The sequence below is a fragment of the Oncorhynchus mykiss genome, chromosome 6 (assembly GCF_057628025.1).
Source record: "Oncorhynchus mykiss isolate SJ-2025 chromosome 6, ASM5762802v1, whole genome shotgun sequence".
NCBI lineage: Eukaryota > Metazoa > Chordata > Actinopteri > Salmoniformes > Salmonidae > Oncorhynchus > Oncorhynchus mykiss.
The window spans coordinates 42,677,450-42,701,573 of record NC_143027.1 but is presented as its reverse complement, the minus strand read 5'-3'; the positions used below and the strand labels follow the sequence as shown (position 1 = coordinate 42,701,573).

Genomic DNA, 24,124 nt, shown 5'->3' with positions numbered 1-24,124 from the left:
AAACCTATCTTATAAAAAACAATCAATCATAATCACTAGTTATAACTACTAATCCAGTTTAGCAGGCAATATTAACCAGGTGAAATTGTGTAATTTCTCTTGCGTTCATTGCACGCAGAGTCATGGTATATGCAACAGTTTGGGCTGCCTGGCTCATTGCGAACTAATTTGCCAGAATTTTACGTAATTATGACATACATTGAAGGTTGTGCAATGTAACAAGAATATTTAGACTTATGTGTGCCACCCGTTAGATAAAATACCGAACGGTTCCGTATTTCACTGAAATAATAAACGTTTTTTTTCTCGAAATGATAGTTTCCGGATTCGATCATATTAATGACCAAAGGCTCGTATTTCTGTGTGTTATTATGTTATAATTAAGTCTGATTTGATAGAGCAGTCTGACTGAGCAGCAGCAGGCCCGTAATCATTCATTCAAACAGCACTTTCGTGCGTTTTGCCAGCAGCTCTTCGCAAGCACAGCGTTGTTTTTGACTTCAAGCCTATCAGCCTAATGGCTGGTGTAACCAATGTGAAATGGTTAGCTGGGTGTGCGCTAATACTGTTTCAAACGTCACTCGCTTTTGGCGTAGTTATTCCCCTTGCACTGCAAGGGCCGCGGCTTTTGTGGAGCGATGGGTAACGATGCTTCGACTGTGGCTGTTGTCGATGTGTTCCTGGTTCGAGCCCAGGTAGGGGCGAGGAGGGGGACGGAAGCTATACTGTTACACTGGCAATACTATAGTGCCTATAAGAGCATCCAATAGTCAGGTATATGAAATACAAATGGTATACAGAGAAATAGTCCTATAAATACTATATTAACTACAACTTAAAACCTCTTACCTTGGAATATTGAAGTCTCATGTTAAAAGGAACCACCAACTTTCATTTGTTCTCATGTTCTGAGCAAGGAACTTAAACGTTAGCTTTTTTACATGGCACATATTTTATATGGCACACATTTTTACATGGGACATATTACTTTCTTCTCCAACACTTTGTTTTTGTATTATTTAAACCAAATTGAACATGTTTCATTATTTATTTGAGGCTAAATTGATTTTATTGATGTTTTATATTAAGTTAAAATAAGTGTTAATTCAGTATTGTTGTAATTGTCATTATTTCTAATAGAAAAAGTAAAAAAATCGGCAGATTAATCATCTGTATCAGCTTTTTTGGTCCTCCAATAATCTCTATCGGTATCGGCGTTGAAATCATAATTGGTCGACCTCTAGTCAGAATAATAGTAGGGGTAATTATTTATTTCAGATTTGATTTATTTCATCACATTTCCAGTGGGTCAGAATTTTACGTACACTCAATTAGTATTTGGTAGCATTGCCTTTAAATTGTTTAACTTGGGTCAAACGTTTTGGGTAGCCTTCCACAAGCTTCCTACAATAAGTTGGGTGAATTTTGTCCCATTCCTCCTGACAGAGCTGGTGTAACTGAGTCAGGTTTGTAGGCCTCCTGGCTCGCACACACTTTCAGTTCTGCCCACAAATTCTCTCTAGGTTTGAGGTCAGCGCTTTGTGATGGCTACTCCAATACCTTGACTTTGTTGTCCTTAAGCCATTTTGCTACAACTTTGGAAGTATGCTTGGGGTCATTGTCCATTTGGAAGACCCAATTGCGACCAAGCTTTAACTTTAGCTTTAACTGATGTCTTGAGTTGTTGCTTTCTATATAGCCACATCCTTTTCTTTCCTCATTATGCCATCTATTTTGTGAAGTGCACCAGTCCCATCCTGCAGCAAAGCACCACCACAACATGATGCTGCCACCCCTGTGCTTCACGGTTGGGATGGTGTTCTTTGGCTTGCAAGCCTCCCCCTTTTTCCTCATTATGGCCAAACAGTTCTATTTTTGTTTCATCAGACCAGAGGACATTTCTCCAAAAAGTACGATCTTTGTCCCCATGTGCAGTTGCAAACCGTAGTCTGGCTTTTTTATGGAGGTTTTGGAGCAGTGGCTTTCAGGTTATGTCGATATAGGCCTCGTTTTATTGTGGATATAGATACTTTTGTACCTGTTTCCTCCAGCATGTTCACAAGGTCCTTTGCTGTTGTTCTGGGATTGATTTGCACTTTCGTACCAAAGTACGTTCATCTCTAGGAGACAGAACGCCTCTCCTTCCTGAGCGGTATGATGGCTGCGTGTTCCCATGGTGTTTATACTTGCGTACTATCGTTTGTACAGATGAACGTGGTACCTTCAAGCGTTTGGAAATTGCTCCCAAGGATGAACCAGACTTGTGGAGGTCTACAATTGTTTTTCTGAGGTCTTGGCTGATTTCTTTTGATTTTCCCATGATGTCTAGCAATGAGACACTGAGTTTGAAGGTAGGCCTTGAAATACATCCCCAGGTACACCACCAATTGACTCAAGTTATGTCAATTAGCCCATCAGAAGTTTCTAAAGCCATGCCATCATTTTCTGGAATTTTCCAAGCTGTTTAGAGGCACAGTCAACTTAGTGCATTTTAACTTCTGACCCACTGGAATTGTGACACAGTGAAATAAACTGTCAGTAAACAATTGTTGGAAAAATGACTTGTGTCATGCACAAAGTAGATGTCCTAACCGACTTGCCAAAACTATGGTTTGTTAACAAGTAATTTGTGGAGTGGCTGAAAAACGAGTTTTACTGACTCCAACCTAAGTGTATGTAAACTTCCGACCTCAACTGTAACATATTAATTCAGAATACACTAACTAATACATCACTGTTAACATGGGGAATGTGTCATTATGTAAGCATTGTCGGAGCCAGAATGGCCTATAGCGCAGGAGCCTCTTGTTTGGAGCATGTGGCTGTGTGTCATTATACACCACTTCATTTGTAACAACTGACCCCGCCTCTCCTCCCTTCCCCATGCAGCCCGGACAGGCGAGGTGATTGGAGAGTTTGGCCGTCTGTATGAGCAGCAGTATGCAGTGGCCCTCTTCAACAAGGTCCGCTTTGACATTGAGGGAGGAGGGGGGCCCCAGCCACAGCTACTGCGCCGTAAGGTAATGAACACGTCCTCCTCTCCTGTCCCTGTTTTTTCTCCTCCTCTTGTTCCCCTCTTCCATACTCCTTTATTCCTACTGTGCCTTCCCCGAGAAGGCGATGGAATAATATCTGCAGTTTCTCATGAAGTGCTGACATTTGGAACACTTCGCCCACATTATGTTGAACTTGGAGCTCACATCACACTACATCAAATGAATGGCAGTCTAAGAGGGACTCAGGACAGATGCTGATTTACACTCCCATGCTTTCAGTGTGTTCTGAAGATTTAAGTGTGTTTAGATCACAAGATGGTTTATTATAAATACAGAATGACAGTCGCCTTGATTTTTGAAGGCCACTTCAGCCAAATGAGTCTGCTTTAGAGTTACATGGTACGGAGGGAAAAATCTCAGTTTCCCTTGTATGGCTCTGTCTCTGTGTAGCAGATGTTAGCTAGTAGGCTAGTGAAGAACAAGCAGCCATGCTGTGTCGTGGTGACCTCATCTGCAGTGAGATCTCAAGTTAACCGTGCTACTGACAAAGTGAGAAGTAAGCTTGAACAGCTGCTACAGTTGACTTTAGGGCGAGTGGCGTCACACCTAGTAAACTCTTTATTTGTATTCTCCTGGATGTCCAGTGTCTCTAGCCATGGTTTAATTCACATTTTTCAAGCCTGCACAGTGCCATTACCTTCTTAAAGAGAGTCCGTTACATTCTGTCTGGTGCTACCGCTGCAACACTATTCCGTATGCAGCTCTTTTCAAAAGTAGTGCATCACTAAGGAAATCAAATCAAATGTATTTATATAGCCCTTTGTACATCAGCTGATATCTCAAAGTGCTGTACAGAGACCCAGCCTAAAACCCCAAACAGCAAGCAATGCAGGTGTAGAAGCGCGATGGCTAGGAAAAACTTTCTAGAAAGGCCAAAACCTAGGAAGAAACCTAGAGAGGAATCGGGCTATGGGGGGTGGCCAGTCGTCTTCTGGCTGTGCCGGGTGGAGATTATAACAGAACATGGCCAAGATGTTCAAATGTTCATAAATGACCAGCATGGTCAAATAATAATAATCACAGTAGTTGTCGAGGGTGCAGCAAGTCAGCACCTCAGGAGTAAATGTCAGCTGGTTTTTCATAGCCGATCATTAAGAGTATCTCTACCACTCCTGCTGTCTCTAGAGAGTTGAAAACAGCAGGTCTGGGACAGGTAGTACGTCTGTTGGACAGGTCAGGATTCCATAGCCGCAGGCAGAACAGTTGAAACTGGAGCAGCAGCACGGCCAGGTGGACTGGGGACAGCAAGGAGTCATCATGCCAGGTAGTCCTGAGGTTTGGTCCTAGGGCTGAGGTCCTCTGAGAGAAAGAGAGAATTAGAGAGAGCTTACTTAAATTCACACAGAAGACCGGGGAAGTACTCCAGATATAACAAACTGACCCTAGCCCCCCGACACATACACTACTGCAGCATAAATACTGGAGGCTGAGACAGGAGGGCTCAGGAGACACTGTGGCCCCATCCGATGATACCCCCGGACAGGGCCAAACAGGAAGGATATAACCCCACCCACTTTGCCAAAGCACAGCCCCCATACCACTAGAGGGATATCTTCAACCACCAACTTACCATCCTGAGACAAGGCTGAGTATAGCCCACAAAGATCTCCGCCACGGCACAACCCAAGGGGGGGCGCCAACCCAGACAGGAAGATCACGTCGGTGACTCAACCCACTCAAGTGACGCACCCCTCCTAGGGACGGCATAAAAGAGCACCAGTAAGCCAGTGACTCAGCCACTGTAATAGGGTTTGAGGCAGAGAATCCCAGTGGGGAGAGGGGAACCGGCCAAGCAGAGACAGCAAGGGAGGGTTGTTGCTCCAGAGCCTTTCCGTTCACCTTCACACTCCTGGGCCAGACTACACTCAATCATATGACCCACTAAAGAGATGAGCCTTCAGTAAAGACTTAAAGGTTGAGGCCGAGTCTGCATCTCTCACATGGGTAGGCCATTCCATGAAAATAGAGCTCTATAGGAGAAAGCCCTGCCTCCAGCTGTTTGCTTAGAAATTCTAGGGACAATTAGGAGGCTTGCGTCTTGTGACCGTAGTGTACCTGTAGGTATGTACGGCAGGACCAAATCAGAAAGATGGGTAGGAGCCCATGTAATGCTTTGTAGGTTAGCAGTAAAACCTTGAAATCAGCCCTTGCCTTAACAGAAATCCACTGTAGGGAGGTTAGCACTAGAGTAATATGCAATTTTTTGGTTCTAGTCAGGATTCTAGCAGCCGTATTTAGCACTAACTGAAGTTTATTTAGTGCTTTATCCGGGTAGCCAGAAAGTAGAGCATTGCAGTAGTCTAACCTAGAAATAACAAAAGCATGAATACATTTTTCTGCATCATTTTTGGACAGAAAGTTTATGATTTTTGCAATGTTACGTAGATGAAAAAAAGTCCGTCTTGATATGTTCGTCAAAATAGAGATCAGGGTCCAGAGTAATGCCGAGGTCCTTCAGTTTTATTTGAGACGACTGTACAGCCATCAAGATTAATAGGGTGTCATTTGGGATACAAGTTGTTTAATTGTTTGTGGTGAGTAAGTGAGGTTCTTGAAATGCCTGCTGTTTTCCTGAGAACAACAATACTGACTGGGTGGGCTTATGATTGGGTAAACTAAACAACACTACTCCAGTGTCTAGGCTACATTTGAGATATCACGTACAGACAGTAGTATCACACATGGCATGCAGTATAAGTATGCCTGATGTTTCTAAAGGAATGCAAAGGCTTAAAGTTTTAGGCCACTCCTTGGCTTTCTGGAGTATTACAAAATCATGGAATTTATTGTTGACATAAAAATGTACTGCCCATGATTATGGCTCTATCCACACAGAGGTGATGTCCGTTCATGCCAGTCATCATTGGGATGTGTACTGATTCCCCTGTCTGTCCCACTCAGGCCCCGCTGGAGAATAGGTCCATCTTCTCTGGAGCTCTGTTCCAGTTTCTGGAGGAGAACAAGAAATGGAGAAACCGTTTCCTCTTCGTTCCTGACTCCTACAACATTAACTACTATGACAACAAAGCGGTACGGGAGAATTGAATTCAAATGTCCCACGTTTATACACACACACACAGTGTACTAGTCAAAAGGTTTGACACACCTACTGATTCCAGGGTTTTTCTTTATTTTTACTATTTTCTATATTGTAGAATAATAGAGAAGATCTCAAAACTATGAAGTAACATGGCTATATATATATATATATATATATATATATATATATATGGAATCATTTGAGATTCTTCAACATAGCCACCCTTTGCCTTGATGACAGCTTTGTACACTCTTGGAATTCTCTCAACCAGCTTCATGAGGTAGGTAGTCATGAGGTAGTCACCTGGAGTGCATTTTCATTAACAGGTGTACCATGTTAAAAGTTCATTTGTGGAATTTGTTTCCTTCTTTATGCGTTTGACACAATTAGTTGTGTTGTGACAAGATAGGGGGGTATACAAAAGATAGCCCTATTTGGTAAAAGACCAAGTCCATATTATGGTGAGAACAGCTCAAATAAGCAAAGAGAAATTACAGTCCATCATTACTTTAAGACATGAAGGTCAGTCCATATGGAACATTTCAAGAACTTTGAAAGTTTCTTTAAGTGCAGTTGCAAAAACCATCAAGCGTTATGATGAAATTGGCTCTCATGAAGACCGCCACAGGAAAGGAAGACCCAGAGTTACCTCTGCTGCACAGGATAAGTTGATTAGAGTTAACTGCACCTCAGATTGCAGCCCAAATAAATGCTTCACAGATTTCAAGTGACAGACACATCTCAACATCAACTGTTCAAAGGAGACTGCTTGAATCAGGCCTTCATGGTCGAATTGCTGCAAAGTAACTACTATTAAAGGACACCAATAAGAAGAAGAGACTTGCTTGGGCCAAGAAACACGAGCAATGGACATTAGACCGGGGAAATCTGTCCTTTGGTCTAGTGAGTCCAGATTAGATATTTTTGGTTCCAAACGTGTGAGACGCAGAGTAGGTGAACGGATGTTCTCCGCATGTGTGGTTCCCATCATGAAGCATGGAGGAGGAGGTGTGATGGGATGGGGATGCTTTGCTGGTGACACTGGTGACACTGTGATTCATTTTGAATTCAAGGCACACTTAACCAGCATGGCTACCACAGCATTCTGCAGCAATACACCATCCCCTCTGGTTTGCACTTTGTGGGACTATCATTTATTTTTCAACAGGACAATGACCCAAAACACAACTCCAGGCTGTGTAAAGGCTATTTAACCAAGGATATTGATGGAGTGCTGCATCAGATGACCTCACCTCCACAGGTCCCGACCTCAACCCAATTGAGATGGTTTGGGATGAGTTGGACCACAGAGTGATGGAAAGGCAGCCAACAAGTTCTCAGTATATGTGGGAACTCTTTCAAAACTGTTGGAAAAGCATTCCAGGTGACGCTGGTTGAGAGAATGCCAAGAGTGTGCAAAGCTGTCATCAAGGCAAAGTGTGGCTACTTTGAAGAATCTCAAATATTTTTTGATTTGTTTAACACTTGTTTTGTTACTACATGATTCCATATGTGTCATTTCATAGTTTTGATGTCTTCACTATTGTTCTACAATTTAGAATGTAGTAAAAATAAAGAAACACCCTTGAATGAGTAGGTGTGTCCAAACTTTTGACTGGTTGTGTGTGTGATATATATATCTCACACACGCAACCAGTCAAAAGTTTGGACACACCTACTCATTCAAGGGTGTTTCTTTATTTTTACTACATTCTAAATATATATATATTTGTACATATGTGTATATAATATACACACACACACACCTTAACTCAGTTGCATTATGATGGTGTATTTTATGTCCATATTAGCTAATAAAATGCTACTATATCTGCAAGTATCATTCTCTTAAGTCTACCATGTCCTTGTGTTCCTGTCCAGTCTCATGAGAGAGGGCTGCACCCCAAGGGAACCATCAACTGTGCCGGATACAAAGTGCTGACCTCGATGGATCAGTACCTGGAGCTACTCAACAATAGCCTGCCTGGTGAGAACATGTTACGGCTGAAAACCAGGGGTGGGCGTGAGGCACATGTTGCAACTGCTCACCCAATTGTCATATATAATCCATTAAATTGGAAGGCTTAATACTGTTCTGAACATCTCAATGTCATTTGATGTTCTGAAGAACTTGAGGCTGTGAACTTGAGGTGTGATCATATGTTTCTCAATTTCACAGTGTTACTTTTTATTTTTACCTTTATTTACCTTCAGTTAAGAACAATGACGGCCTAGGAAAAGTGGGTTAACTGCCTGTTCAAGGGCAGAACGACAGATTTGTACCTTGTCAGCTCGGGGTTTGAACTTGCAACCTTCCGGTTACTAGTCCAACACTCTAACCACTAGGCTAACCTGCCGTCCCAACTACCTTAAACTACTAGTATTCAAATATTCAAAAAACACAGTAAAATCTGCTTTTTGACTATACTGGGCCTTGAAGTTGTTTTCAGTGTGAGTGTATGATTCCAAAACCATGCAGAAAGGGCGATGTGGCCACCGACTGATAGAGGAATGTGTGTGTATCAGATGTAAAGGCTAAAGTGGGCAACACTCCCTTCCTGAAGTGTGCCACCGAGTTCCTTCTGATCCTGTGGCACCCGTATGCCCGCCACTACTACTTCTGTGTGGTAACGGAGAAAGAGCAGAAGAAGTGGCATGCAGTTTTTCAGGACTGCGTGAGACATACCAATGATGGTGAGTAAAACCTACACAAACATTCAACAAACATTCAAACCTAGACACACTGTAGAGCCCATAAAAATCCTATAATTCACATTTAATTATGTGGTAGTGGAGCACATATTAAACACAACATTCCACAGATCTTAGGGTCATTCCACCAATCCACCAATTCACCTAATTTTAAGTCTGTCATAAAGAGCATCTGTTAAACTTAAAGAGCAACTGCCCCTAAACTACATTTTTGAAAACAGCCCATACTGACAAAATTCACTACTACGTGTAAATAGGATAATTTTGGTCAAAAGGTCAGTCTTGACTGCATCACAACGTAAATTAAGGTTAGGTTTGTTTCAACCCTGCCCACATGCCCACAGCTGGCAGCACACAAGTAATCATCAATTCAGAATGCAGCTGCACGGTGTGTGTGTGTGTGTTGGATGTGTGGAGAGTGCAAATAGTCTCTAAGGTGAAGATGGTCTCAAGGGTGTAATAGTCACAAGGTGCAGGTCTGTTCAGGGAGACCGCTAAGGATATCTGTTCAACAGTCTGAAGGGGATTGACTGTTCACTCTGCTACAGCTTCTATCACTCGGGTGACTGGATTCCTTCATAACCTTTTGGGCCTTCCTCAAACACCGTCTGGTGTAGATGCCTTGGAGGACAGGGAGCTCGCCCCCAGTGACGTTTTGGGACGCCTGCACCACCCTCTGTAGAGCCTTGCGGTTGAGGGCGTTGCCATACCAGGCGGTGATGCAGTCTGTCAAGATGCTCTCGTGGTGCAGCTGTAGAACTTCTTGAGGATCTGAGGGCCACCTCCGCCTAGCTGACTCTCAACACGGGGGCCTTCGAGGGGTGCGATCAGCCCCCTCCTGTACTCCCTGATTTTCTTAAGTAGCCTGAGGTTGAATAGGCGCTGTTGCGCTGGCTTCTCTACGGTGCTGGCGTGATTGGTCCATGTCAGGTCCTCTTTGATGTGCATGCCGAAGAACTTGAAGCTTTTCACCCTCTCAACTACAGCCCCGTCAATGTCAATAGGGGCGTACTAACTCGTTACCAAACTTCTGTCTGGAGTCGAATGCGTTGGATGCAGAGGCAGGGATTTGTACCCCCTTTGGTTCCTGGGGCCAGGATTGGGGACGCTGTATTGGCCAGATGGTATTTGAGCTGCTAGTGGAGAATAACTGAAATCATTTTATTTCAGTATAGGCAGTTATGTCACTGGCTACAGTGTGTAGATAAGATTCCATTGTTATTGTGAGACCTAATTTATTTTATTCATTGTATTTTCTCTTTTGTGTATATTATTTATTTAATTGGTATTTTTTTAATCATTCTGCTTAAAAACATGTAAATAAATGATGCCTTGGTGGGCTGGGTGGGGGGGATAAAGGGCTGGATATGTTGTATTGATGTCAATGTCTCCATGTTCGCAAATTCAAAAACGTACAAATAAAGAGCTTCATTAATTACAACATATCCAGCCCTTCCCCCCCACCCCACCAAGGCATCATTTATTTACATGTTTTAAGCAGAATGATTAAAAAAATACTTGATCAAGCTCCTTGGTTTTGTTGAGGGAGAGGCTGTTTAACCTCCTCTCTGTAGGCTGACTTGGCAATCAGGCCCACCACCGCCATGTCGTTGGCAAACTTAATGATGGTGTTGGGAGTCGTGCGTTGTCACGGGTGTACAGGAGGGCACTGAGCACACACCCCTGGGGGGCCCCCCGTTTTGAGTCAGCGTGGCGGAGGTGTTGTTGCCTAACCTTAGCACCTGGGGTCTGCCTGTCAGGAAGTCCAGGATCCAGTTGCAGAGGGAGGTGTTCATACCCAGGGCCTTGAGCTTAGTGACATGCCTGGAGGGGACTGGTGTTGAAAGCTGGGCTGTATTCAACAAAAAGCATTGGCACATATGTACAGTATTCCTCTTGTCCAGGTGGGACAGGGCATTGTGCAGAGTAATGACGATTGCTTCATCTTTAGATCTGTTGTGACGGTATGCAAACTGTACTAGGCCCAGGGTGTAAGGTAAGATGGAGCAGATGTGGTCCTTGACCAGCCTCTCAAAGCACTTCATGATGATGGAAATGAGTGCTACAGGGTCACCTTTGTTTGCTTGGGTACAGGGAAAATGGTGAACATCTTGAAGGATCACAGGGAAAGGTTGAATATGTCCTTAATCACTCCAGCCAACTGGTCTGCGCAAGCTCTGAGGACACGGCCAGAGTTACCATCTGGTGCGGGTGCTTTGCGAGTGTTCACACGCTTGAAAGTCTTACTTACGTCTGCCACAGAGATCCAGAGCTCACAGTCCTCTTCAGCAGTATTGGGGGTTCTCATTGGAGGACCCAGGTTGATTGCCTCGAAGTAGAGCATGAAGTGTTTAGCTCGAGGTTAAATGATAAAATGACTATAGTAAGTGCATATTAAAGGCCAAATAAGATTGTCAACCCTGTTACCTTATCTTAAGCCATAAATCCCCTTGTGACAGGGGGAATGGAAGTTTGTTCTGTGCAACAGGGAGGGACTATTCAATTTAAAAACATTTCTAGTCTGTATCTGTGGGTAACAGGGCTGACGTGTTATGCTCGACCTGCTCAGTTTTCCACCACAAATATGTTTGTTTTTTTGCCAAACCAGCTCACCTGCTTTTACACTATGATTGAACTATTAGACGCTCAATGTTTCATTTGAATTTATCATTCTATTTTAAAGGAATAGTTTCGCCATATTAAAACGAGAGTTCCGTTCACGAAACAAGGTTGGCCTTAAAATGAGGGACACTTTTTTTTTTTTATTAACCTGAAATGAATCACCAACCACATGAAATCACTCACTGTAGTCAAAGAAACCAAACAATAACAGCCCTTACAATGACGGTGAAAACTCTGAGAAATGTTGGCACTTTAGCAAGCTTTAAAGTCAGAAGATATATTTATTGAGTTTTAGCAGGTCCGAGTTATAGAATTGTTCATGTGCTCTATATTAAAGGGCACTTCATTTAATATAACAGGCTTTTAAAATGCAATATTTGTGCACAATTTACACTTAAAATATCAAAGGGATGCAAAAGGCACCCCTTTTAGAGTTTGGTTATGTAGCTAGACTAGTTGTTGATGTTCTGGAGGTTGAATCAACATAAAACATGCCTTGCAGTAATAACCTTTCAACTTCACTGTGAAGTCAATTTTCCATTTTGCAAGATGCATCACTAATTGACATGTTCATTGGTTACTCCCTAACTTTAGATGCGTTGCCCTTCCGACAATCTTCCTCTTTTTCCATTGTTTAGCTTTGCTTGCTTGTATTTCATGCCTGTGGGACGAGTCTAGGCTCTGATTATCCAACCTTTTGTCTGTCCTTCACAATGCACCGAATTGTAAACAAGACCGTGTGACACATGCACAGACAAGTGCCTGTCAATGTTAAACCTGTAGTTTCACATACCCGTTCTAAAACTTAAATATAGGGAATCAGGTGTGTGACATAATGTTTCATGTAAGTTCAGAAATATGGTCAAATGTCAGCGGCAGCTCACCAGGCGTTACAACAAAACGGACAGTTAAGAGTGGCTGGCAGGTACTCCCGGCAAAATGTCTCTGCTGTCGTTATACGGGGACCAGGTAAACAGCCGACATCACGTGCAGTCTATTCCGTAGTCAAAACCTTTCCAATGCAGCATCCACCGGAGTTTCTGTTTCAGTCCACTTGAAGATATTACAGCTATCTAACTGTATGTTACTGCAGATGTCAATGATCGTGTGCTGTGGTTGCTAATTATACTGTAGAGAAACGGATGCATGCCCAATGAAGTCATGCCAAAACCATAGAACTATGTATAATCTATGTAGTTATACTTTAGGCTGTACCAGCATCGTCGTTGCATGGCTCTTCAGAGCCAACATTTTTTTATTTTTTTTATTTTTTATTTCACCTTTATTTAACCAGGTAGGCTAGTTGAGAACAAGTTCTCATTTGCAACTGCGACCTAGCCAAGATAAAGCATAGCAGTGTGAACAGACAACACAGAGTTACACATGGAGTAAACAATTAACAAGTTAATAACACAGTAGAAAAAAGAGTCTATATACATTATGTGCAAAAGGCATGAGGAGGTAGGTGAATAATTACAATTTTGCAGATAAACACTGGAGTGATAAATGATCAGATGGTCATGTACAGGTAGAGATATTGGTGAGCAAAAGAGCAGAAAAGTAAATAAATAAAAACAGTATGGGGATGAGGTAGGTAAAAATGGGTGGGCTATTTACCGATAGACTATGTACAGCTGCAGCGATCGGTTAGCTGCTCAGATAGCAGATGTTTGAAGTTGGTGAGGGAGATAAGTCTCCAATGGGTGCCCTAACCGACCCAAGACACTATCAATAGGTCCCTAGAAGTTAGTTAACATAATGTACTGGACTGCAAAACCTACTAAGCTATTTTATTTTACCCATATGTGGATAGGATCTTGTATGAGAAACATGGGAGCCATCATGAAACGGTGAGGCTGGTGAGCAGAGAACAGCTAGAAGCCCACAGTGTCTGGGATGAGTGGGTTCAGATGACATCACTTCTCCACCAGTCAGTGTACTTCACACTGCTACAATGTAAACTACCTCACTCATATCTCTCCCCCTGTTTGAGTTATGGCTACTCTGGTATTAGGGAGCAGCTGTGACGGGACCTGGGTTCAAATACTGAAATCGTTGAAATATTTTCTGCGTTTGCTTTAGCCTGCCACAAGTGCCAGATGGGCAGGGTTAGGGACTATTCCATTGGTCCATGAAGCAAGGCAAGCTCAATCAAGCACAGATGAAGTATTTGTAAATGATTTCAAAGGGTAGTCTAACCTAGATCTGGCTGTGGGCGACCCTACCTGCTGCTGGAGTTCGCTCTGCGTGCACTGTACATGGACAGGTGAGCTAGCTGTCAGTGGTACAGACCAGACCAGGCAGTCAACACAACCAGAGATGGAGAACAGAAGAGAGAGAGGAAGGCTCCCTCTGACTCACATGCTCTGGTACTCCTCAACACAGGACTCACAGTGCCTTCTGATAGTACTCCAGGGGGAGTTGAATGTTGTGGGAGAGGAGTAAGAGGGTTCATATGAACACCTTGGTCAAACGTGGTGCACTATAGGGAACAGAGTGCCTTTTGGGATTGACATGGGTCAGTCAAAGCACATGGATTGACTTACTAAGCACTCCCATTCCAAAATCTCTGACGGCTTAATAGAAGTCATTATGTGACTTAATTGAGTTGATAGTAGGCATGCTCAGCACAGTCGGTGAGGGAGTATGTGAGTGGGCGGACAGTTTGTTGTGTGACCTAACGAGTCAGGGTCGGCAGGCAAATTAGCCCAAACTGGAGCCATGAGCTGGCAACATGTTCTTGGTTGAGGTGAAGAGATAATGAAGGAGTTGACAGGCACCAGGGGCTTTCCGTAGACCCCTTTTTTAGGCAAATGGTTACATGTAACAAGCTCTAACTCGATTGAGTGAACTTGGTAAAGGAATCTGTTAGCAGGCAGCTGTCATTCTTGGGATTCTCGACCGACACAACTTTGTTACTTTTCTAATCCGATTTAGTCCTCAGTGAAAGATCTCATCTGCCTGGCGGCCAGGGCTTCAGCAGATGTTCAGCTCTTTCTGTCATATCAAGGAGTCTAGAATCAGTGTTTCCCAACTCCGGTCCTCGAGTACCCCCAACAGCACACATTTATGTTGTATCCCTGGACAAAAACACCTGATTCAACTTAGTTGACAAGTAGAATCAGTTGTGCTTTGGGGCCGCAACAAAAAATATGTACAGTTGGGGGGTACTCGAGGACCGGAGTTGGGAAACACTGGTCTAGATCATGCCCCAAAATTCATATTTGTACTCACTTTAAGTACTATAAGTAAGTTTGCCTTCTCCCGAGCCAGATCAGCCCTTAGAACATTAGTCCATCTCCATTTTCTGTAGCATGAGGCAAATACTTCAAGTACTATTTGATATGTCCCTGTAGCCTTGTATGACCAGAGCAAAGACACAGGCCAACCTAAAAACAACACATCATTAAGTGTATACAATGTGTAGAAGCTCCAGCCTGAGCCTCATAAAGAAGGGGACCACAATGTTGTGATTCTGTAAAGGTCACATCATGTGCGCTTCCCAAATGGCACCCTGTTCCCTAGATAGTGCACTACTTTTGACCAGGACCTATAGTGCCCTATATAGGGAATAGGGTGCCATTTGAAACATGCATGTCTTCATGTAGTCAAACCCTGAGTGGTCGGTCAGAGCAGTGTATGAACAACTGCTCTGTAGCTCGATGTTTAGACTGCAGGCTCAATAAAGTCTGGTATGTGGCAGCAATTAATTTCCTCAGGCGGTCCGCCCTGCTTTGGCTCTACCCACCCCCACCCTCCTTCCTAGAGCAGGCTGGGGGCTAGGGGCCGAACACAGAGGGACCCTGTCCAGCAGATGGACACCCTGCTGACCATGAATGAAGACTTCACCTTCAGGGGCCATAGGATTTACTCCTCATTCATCGCTCATGTCTAGCACTAGGGCTGTGTTCCAAATGGCACCCTGTTCCCAATGTATGTAGTGCACTATATAGGGAATGTGGTGCCATTTGGGACACAACCTAGGACTCATGCAGACTGAAGTTAGCATGGTGGGGAGTGGCAGGAATAGCCAACATTGATGAGGTTGTAGAAGGGAAACGGAGGGCCGAGCACACCCCCATTCACATCGATGGGGCTGTAGTGGAGACGGTCAGGAGCTTCAAGTTTCTCGGTCTCCACATCACTTTTTTTCTTCTTTTACTAGGGAAGTTGACTGAACACATTCTCATTTACAGCAACGACCTGGGGAATAGTTATAGGGGAGAGGAGTGTGGATGAATGAGCCAATTGGAAGCTGGGGATTATTTTTAATTTTTTGGGACCAGAGGAAATAGTGCCTCCTACTGGCCCTCCAACACCACTTCCTGCAGCATCCAGTGACTGACCAGGACCAACACAGCTTAGCTTCAGAGGTAAGCAGGGTGGTATGGACCTATCACTAAGGATCTATCATGGTCCAAACACAGTCGTGAAGAGGGCAGGACAACTCTTCTTCCCCCTCAGGAGGCTGAAAGGATTTGGCATGGGCCCTCAGATCCTCAAAAAGTTCTAAAACTGCACCATTGAGAGCATCATCACTGGCTGCATCACCGCTTGGTATGGCAACAGCTCGACATCCGAACGCAATGCGCTACAGAGGGTAGTGCGTTCGTCCCAGTACATCACTGGGGCCGAGCTCCCTGCTTCTATACCAGGTGGTGTCAGAGGAAGGCCCTAAAAATTGTCAGACTACAGCCACCCAAGTCAGTCTGTTTTCTCTGCTACCGCACAGCAAGCGTTACCAATGCACCAAGTATGGAACCAACAAGACTCTGAACAGCTTCTACCCCCAAGCCATAAGACTGCTGAAAAGTTCATTAAACGGCTACCCAAACGTTCTGCTTTTTACCGCCGATCTACATGTACATAGTACTTCAATTACCTAACCAAACCTACATATACTGTACATATTACCTCATTCACCCCAACCACCTTGTACCGGTACTCCTTGTGAATTGCATCGTTATTGTTATTTTGTTATTCTGTTTCTGTGTTCTTTATCTATTTGTTAATTTTCCTACTTTTTAACTGCATTGTTGGGAAAGGGCTCGAAAGAAAGCATTGCACGGTAAAGTCTACAGCTGTTGTATTCGGCGCATGTGACAAATACGATTTGATTTGTATCTGTCAGTGGTTTCTATTGACCTCTGTCTACATTGGCAGTTGTGATCATGTTACTTTGTCCAACTCGAGAATATGATACTTCTTTATGGAAAACCACACTGTAGGACTGTATATGATCTGGAAAACGTTGCAATGCCTGGAAAAGCAGCTATGATCACCATGTCCGAAAAGCATTATGATATAGGGATTTTTAAGTTGATTAAAATCTCCATAGTCAGCTCTGAAGCTGGACTCTCTGGCAACAAAGCAGACTATTAAAAAAAATAAAATAAGGAGGTGTTGCTGAACCACAACCAGCCCATTCTTTCTCTACAGATGCTGATCAATTGATATACAGTACTGGAATTTCAGCATAAACGTGCCCTTTTAGTCTAGTTTGACTTTAGATCTGGGGTACAGACTTTATTGGGCTGGCAAAAATCCCCTCCACGTTCTCATGAGGCAGTGCCAAGATAAATGGCCTGGCTCCCACCCTCACACTATTTCAACACACACGAACACACACACACACACACACACACACACACAGCTTTCAGAGAGGGAGGTAGTCTGGGGCTGTGGACTTCCTGCTCTACTTCCCCCCCCTTAATTCATACTCCCAGGCCCCACTCTCACTCTCACAGCCCACTCTCTCCCCCACCCTGCACAACATACTTCCTGTCTTTGTCATGGCTAGAGTTAATTTATGAATTCCCCATTTTTATCACAAGACAGGATTTCACATGCTTTGTTCTGATGCTGTTCTGAGACTAGCTCTCTCCTCATGTAAAGTACAGTGCATCCAGAAAGTATTCAGACCCCTTGACTTTTTCCACATTTTGTTACGAGTTTGTTTTTATTTAAGCCATCTACACACAATATCCCATAATGACAAAGGGAAAACAGGTTTTTAGATTTTTTTTGCAAATTTATAAACAAAAATAAAAACCTTATTTACACAAGTATTCAGACCCTTTGCTATGAGACTTGTAATTGAGCTCAGGTGCATCCTGTTTCCATTGATCATCCTTGATGTGTCTACAACTTGATTGGAGTCCACCTGGGGTAAATTCAATTGATTGGACATGATTTGGAAAGGTACACACATGTCTATATAAGGTCCCGCAGTTGACGGTGCATGTCAGAGCAAAAACCAAGCCATGAGGTTGAAGAAATTGTCCGTAGAGCTCCGAGACAAGATTGTATCAGCACAGATCTGGGGAAGGGTACCAAAAAATGTCTGCAGCATTGAAGGTCCCCAAGAACAGTGTCCTCCTCCATTCCTAAATGGAAGAAGTTTGGAACCATCAAGACTCTTCCTAGAGCTGACTGCCCAGGGAAACTGAGCAATTGGGGGAGAAGGGTCTTGGTCAGGGAGGTGACCAAGAACCCGATGGTCACTCTGACAGAGCTCCAGAGTTCCTCTGTGGAGATGGGAGTACCTTCTCTGCAGCACTCTCCCAATCAGGCCTTTATGGTAGAGTAGCCAGACGGAAGCCACTCCTCAGTAAAAGGCACATGACAGCCTGCTTGGAGTTTGCCAAAAGTCACCCAAACACTCAGACCATGAGAAACAAGATGCTCTGGTCTGATGGAACCCAATATTTAACTCTTTGGCCTGAATACCAAGCGTCACCTCTAGAGGAAACCTGGCACCACCAAAATATCTGTGCAGCAACGCTCCCCATCCAACCTGACAGAGCTTGAAAGGATTTGCAGAGAATAATGGAAGAAACTCCCCAAATACAGGAATGCCAAGCTTGAAGCTTCATACCCAAGAAGACACAAGGCTGTAATCGCTGCCAAATGCGCTTCAACAAAGTACTGAGTAAAGGGTCAGATTTTTTTGTTGAAATGTACAAAGAATTCTAAAAACCTAATTTTTGCTTTGTCATTATGAGGTATTTTTTGTGTAGATTGATGAGGGGGGGGGGGGGGGGGGGGACAATTTAATCAATTTTAGAATAAGGCTGTAATGTAACAAAATGTGGGAAAAGTCAAGGGGTCTTAATACTTTCCGAATACACTGTATGTTTGGATGGTGAGTCTACATACAAGTCTAATTCCTGATCCAAACACAGCTGGATACATTAATAAATTATTCAGGTTGACTCTTTCAGTAGAGGTGAAGATGATCTAAGCGGGAGGTGTGTGTGTGTGTGTGCCATCTATTAGATGTAGCCTTGTTCACCAGTCACTCTGGCCCAACGAAGATGCTTTACCTTTGCCGTCAAAACAAACCCTGTTGCCAAAACAACATGTACAGTTATCATGCTATTACTGTTACTTACTATTACTAAAAAAAAAAAAAAAAGTATTTTAAATTTACTTTTTGGGGGATGACGACAATAATTTACTTCCCTAAAGATGGATAATGTGGAATCTCCCTGGGTTGCCATGGCAAAGCTCTGATAAATAACCCTGGCCACTCGTGACATGAGAATGATCCAGTTGACTTTACAGAGTGTATGTGGTGTGGTCATTGCGTATGACTGTTTCACTCTTCCCTCCATATTTAGATGGTGACCCTTGGTCCACGTACAGTGCATTCGGAAAGTATTCAGACCCATTGACTTTTCCCACATTTTGTTATGTTACAGCCTTATTCTAAAACTGATTCAATTGTTTTTTTCCCCCTCATCAGTCTACACACAATACCCCATAATGACAAAGCAAAAACAGTTTAAAAAAAAATATTTGCACATTTACAAATAATAAACATCACATTTACACAAGTATTCAGACACTTTACTCAGTACTTTGTTGATGCACGTTTGGCAGCTATTACAGCCTCGAGTCTTCTTGGGTATGATGCTACAAGCTTGGCACACCTGTATTTGGGGAGTTTCTCCCATTCCTTTCTGCAGATTCACTCAAGCTCTGTCAGGTTGGATGGGGAAAGTTGCTGCACAGCTATTTTCAGGTCTCTCCAGAGATGTTTGATCGGGTTAAAGTCCGGGCTCTGGCTGGGCCACTTAATGACATTGAGACTTGTCCCGAAGCAAGTCCTGCATTGTCTTGGCTGTGTGCAGGTTAAGGTTGTTGTCCTGTTGGAAGGTGAAACTTCGCCCCTGTCTGAGGTTCTGAGCACTCTGCAGCAGGTTTTCATCAAGAGCTGTCAGTGACCATCGAGTTCTTGGTCACCTCCCTGACCAAGGCCCATCTAACCTGATTGCTCAGTTAGGCAGCACAGGCAGCTCTAGGAAGGGTCTTTGTGGTTCCAAACTTTCTCTATTTAAGAATATTGGAGGCCGCTGTGTTCTTGGGGACCTTCAATGCTCCATAAATGTTTCGGTATCCTCCCCAGATCTCTGCCTCGACACAATTCTGTCTCAGAGCTCTATGGACAAATGCTTCGACTTCATGGCTTGGTTTTTGCTCTGACATGCGCTGGTTACTGTGGGAATTTATATAGAGGAGTGTGTGTGCCTTTCCAAATCATGTCCAATCAATTTAATTTATCACATGTTTTTATTTAATCAGAGTAAGACTAAAGTAACAATGTGGGGAAAAAGGTGTCTGAATACTTTCCAAATGCACTGTACTAGACAGTTCTCTTTCTGCACAAGTTGCAACAGACTCTAGGAATGCATGGAAACTCATTTTCAAGCATATTTCTGTCAAACCTGAATTCAAGATTTCAATTGAGATTAGCCTGGTGGAACCAGTCACAATTTGGTTTGAAATGTGAGCACAGCAGTCAGTCTGCTTGACCAGGCTAGTGCTGATTTTATGATCAATTATCAAACTTGTACAATGTTTTCAAATTAACCTTCACAATGTCCACTTCCACTAACAATGCTAATCCTCTGTGGTTACCCCATAGGTTTGTTGGAGGAGAGTAAGGTGCAGACGCCAGCCTTCACAGACTCAGTGAGGCTTTTTCGCCAGGCCCATGGGCAGTATGGCACCTGGGAGATGATGTGTGGCGCACCTCCACAGGTAAGGATGGCACAGCCAATGACAGTGGTTGTGTCCCAAATGGCACCCTATTCCCTATATAACAGCACATTCTTGAGCTTTCCTCAGTACGAAGTCCTCGTCCACCCACTGCTGTCAGGCTCTGCGTGCTAATGGGGCTGACATCGCTGGTCCAAATGTCAGTTGTGAAGCTAATAGCAGTGACGCCCATAGCAAGTAGCTCATGGATGTGCGTTTCAACGACACAGGGCAACATCTGAAAAATAGCGCCTAATTGGTAGTGTGTACCGGGGCTCGAGATGCTCGACCAGTTGGCGAAAGCCAACATCATCCACAACAGAGAACGGTTGATTGTCAAGGGCAATGAATTCCATTATCTTGGTGTGAATGGATTTCGCCTTTGAGTTGTCTCGCTGAAATGTTTTTACTCTTTCAAATGACTGCTCGATACACACAGCAGACATTGTGGGCTAGGTTAGGAATGCTGTGTTGCACGTGTAGAGCTATATTTTTCATGCCGTCATTACATCATCTACCTACATTATATAGTTATGCACGTCAGCTTTGACATCGGCAGTAAACTAGACATCAGGCCGATGTTAGCATTTTTAGCGATTTCTATATTGCGCATCCGTAGCTGTAACGTAACAATGTGGAAAGAGACGAGGGGTCTGAATACTTTCTTAGTGCACTACTTTTGACCAGAGCCAAATGGGTCTATGTAGGGAATAGGGTATAATTTGGGATACAATCAGGGATGTAGAGTCCAGCTGAGAGATGATGTCACTATGCCCCCTGCCCTGGTGACACAGCATCCTGTGGGCATGAGCTCACTGTGCCCCCCCCCTCCCGCTGAGTCTTTGTCTGTCTGTGTGAGTGTGATGTCTGTAGCTCTTACATCAGGGCCTGGGGGCCTTGACTCATACCCATCATTCTGAGTATCTCATAGACAGATTGCTCCAGTGGGAGATGGAGGGAGCCAAAGGCCAGACGAGGAGCCTTGGGCTCAGAGTTAACCACAGAGTCAGGACTCCCATAGACCCAAAGGTCAGACACAACACAGCACTTTCAACAGACCGACAGACACAGCCTGTGTATAAACAGTGTATAAAGCATTAGGAAAACCTTCTCTTCCATGAGACTGACCAGGTGAATCCTATGATCCCTTCTTGTTAAATCCACTACCAATCAGTGTAGATGAAGGGGAGGAGACCGGTTAGAGAAGGATTTTTAAGCCTTGAGAGTTGAGACATGTATTGTGTATGTGTGCCATTCAGAGGGTGAATGGGCAAGACAAAATATTGAAGTACCTTAGAACAGGGTATGGTAGTAGGTTCCAGGCACAACGGTTTGAGTGTCAAGAACTGCAATGCTGCTGGGGTTTTCACACTCAAACGCTTCTCGTGTGTATCAAGAATGGTCCACCACCCAAACGACATCCAGCCAATTTGACACAACTTTGTGAAGCATTGGAGTCAAAATGGGCCAACATCTTTGTGGAACGCTTTCGACACCTTGTAGAGTCCATGCCTCGACGAATTGAGGCTGTTCTGAGGGCAAAAGTTGGTTTAACTCAATATTAGGAAGGTGTTCCTAATGTGTTGTGAAATCAGTGTATACGAGATACATTTTGCACTCCTCTAAACGTCAATCAAAAAGAAAGGAAGACCAAGGCACTCTTCATATAATTAATAAAAATATCTTTATTAGTATGGCATGTTCAAAAGAAACAAAGTTATTTTTTATTTTTTTTTAAACGACCCTCCCTGACGAAGGCCATGCAGCCGAAACACGTTGTTTAAAAAAAAACTTTTTAGTATGGCATGTTCAATAGAAACAAAGGCATTTTAATTAATTATATGAAGAGTGCCTTGGTCCTCCTTTCTTTTTGATGACCAATTTACCCCTTTTACCAAAGAGCACCTATCTACCAAAATGTACTATTGTGTACCTTAGTAGTGCTTCCCTTCCTCCTCTTTCTCCATCATTTTAACATTGTCATGAAGAGCACATGTTTTTCAATCTCAAGTCGTTAAATAAAAAAACTACGATAGTAAGTGCCAAATAAAGCAACAGAGTTCAAGATTTCATCTTAAGTCAGCCATTAACCCCCCTGTGACAAGGGAAATGGAAGGTTGTTGTGTGCAACAGGAACGGACAATTGAATGCAAGCTCCACCAAAAAACGATGTATTGGTCAAATAATTCTAGCCTGTCTATCTGTGGGTAACAGGGTTGACGTGTTACGCTTGACCCACTCAGTTTCCCACCACGACACACCAGAAAATGGACAAAAAGAGTAGAATGAGCTATGTTTATTATTTTTTTTTTAAAGGAATAGTTTCACAATATTAAAATGTGAGTTCAGTTCACGTAAACAGGGTTGACCTTAAAATGTGGGACATTTTCTTCCTGAAATATAATGATTTTCAGAAATGACTTTGTCAAAACAACAAAATAACTATGGCTTTACACTGATGAAAATGCTTAAACATTCTGGTGTTAAATGAAGTGCCCTTTAATATAACAACCTTTTAAAATGTAATGTTGACGCACTATTTCTATTTAAAATATCAAAGGGACTCATTTTGTGGAATGACCCAGTAAATGTGAAAAGTATGATTTTTTTTTTTATTTTTTTTTTTTACTCTGTCAGCAGTGCACTGTGATACTGTTATTATTATACCATATCAACGTGTCACTGAGATGTTCTGTCGGGTGTTTGACATCTAACCTTTTGTGTCAGTAAAGCCTTGTTCACATTGGTCAGTTTAAAGTGACTCAAATCCCCCCAAAAATTTATATCGATTAGAATCTGAATCGACAACCAAAAGCCACATGGAATCGGATATTTCAAGCCACATTTGAAATCTGATACAAATCTGATTCCTATTATTTGCCCTCAAGTGTTTTTTAGACTGTTATTTAGCATATTTTGCTTTTTTGCTAGCTACTCTGTTGATAGTTTGACAAGAACATGGTAGCTAACTAGCTAACTGTTTACAAATAAATTAGTGAATGTGCTAGAAAGTTAAATGGCTACCTAGCTAGCTAGTTGGCTGTTGTTGCTAGACAAAACTGACACATTTGAGGCATTTAAGTGTTCTTACACTATGATTTTGAACATTCAAAGCAACTGGGAAATGTCCATGGCAGGCATTGTCAACTTAACTTGCTACATAACTTGCAATCTGTGCACATCTGTGCACTCCTTGGCTAACATTTTTACAATAACCAAACAGTGGTTGTCATTAATCGTGCCCTGCTGTGACACACCACCAATGAGACACCTACAGATAAGACCAGCACTCATCTTTCTGTTTCAAGTTGAAATACACCAGAATGGTAGAACAGAGATTCTCTGGCAGCATTGCCAACTCTACTCCTACACATTCCTCTGTCCCATATCATCAAGATCAGTAACTCACATCCAATGCAGCCTAGCCCAAAGCTCTTGACTTCAAGGCCAAATAAGTACAATAGAAGATAGTCATGATAAATATGTTGTGATGAATGTGTTGGGCCCCTTATATTCAACTCTGGACCTCAAAGCCAGTTCCACTTATTTTAGACCTGGGGACACCAGGTGGGTGCAATTAATTATCAGGTACACAGAAAACCAGCAGGCTGCGGACCTCATAGGGTAAGAGTTTAATACCACTGATCTAGAG

The 24,124-nt window shown here is 43.1% G+C and overlaps 1 protein-coding gene across 1 annotated transcript in view; it reads left to right on the top strand.

The window, feature by feature from the left end:
- LOC110525990 (protein Niban 2) overlaps nt 1-24,124 on the top strand; it is a 60,967-nt gene that overhangs the window by 23,062 nt on the left and 13,781 nt on the right. The window contains exons 2-6 of the mRNA XM_021606544.3: nt 2,890-3,020; nt 5,958-6,086; nt 7,978-8,083; nt 8,623-8,790; nt 20,360-20,475. Coding sequence (XP_021462219.1) covers nt 2,890-3,020; nt 5,958-6,086; nt 7,978-8,083; nt 8,623-8,790; nt 20,360-20,475 — 650 coding nt within the window. The remainder of the gene's footprint in view (nt 1-2,889; nt 3,021-5,957; nt 6,087-7,977; nt 8,084-8,622; nt 8,791-20,359; nt 20,476-24,124) is intronic.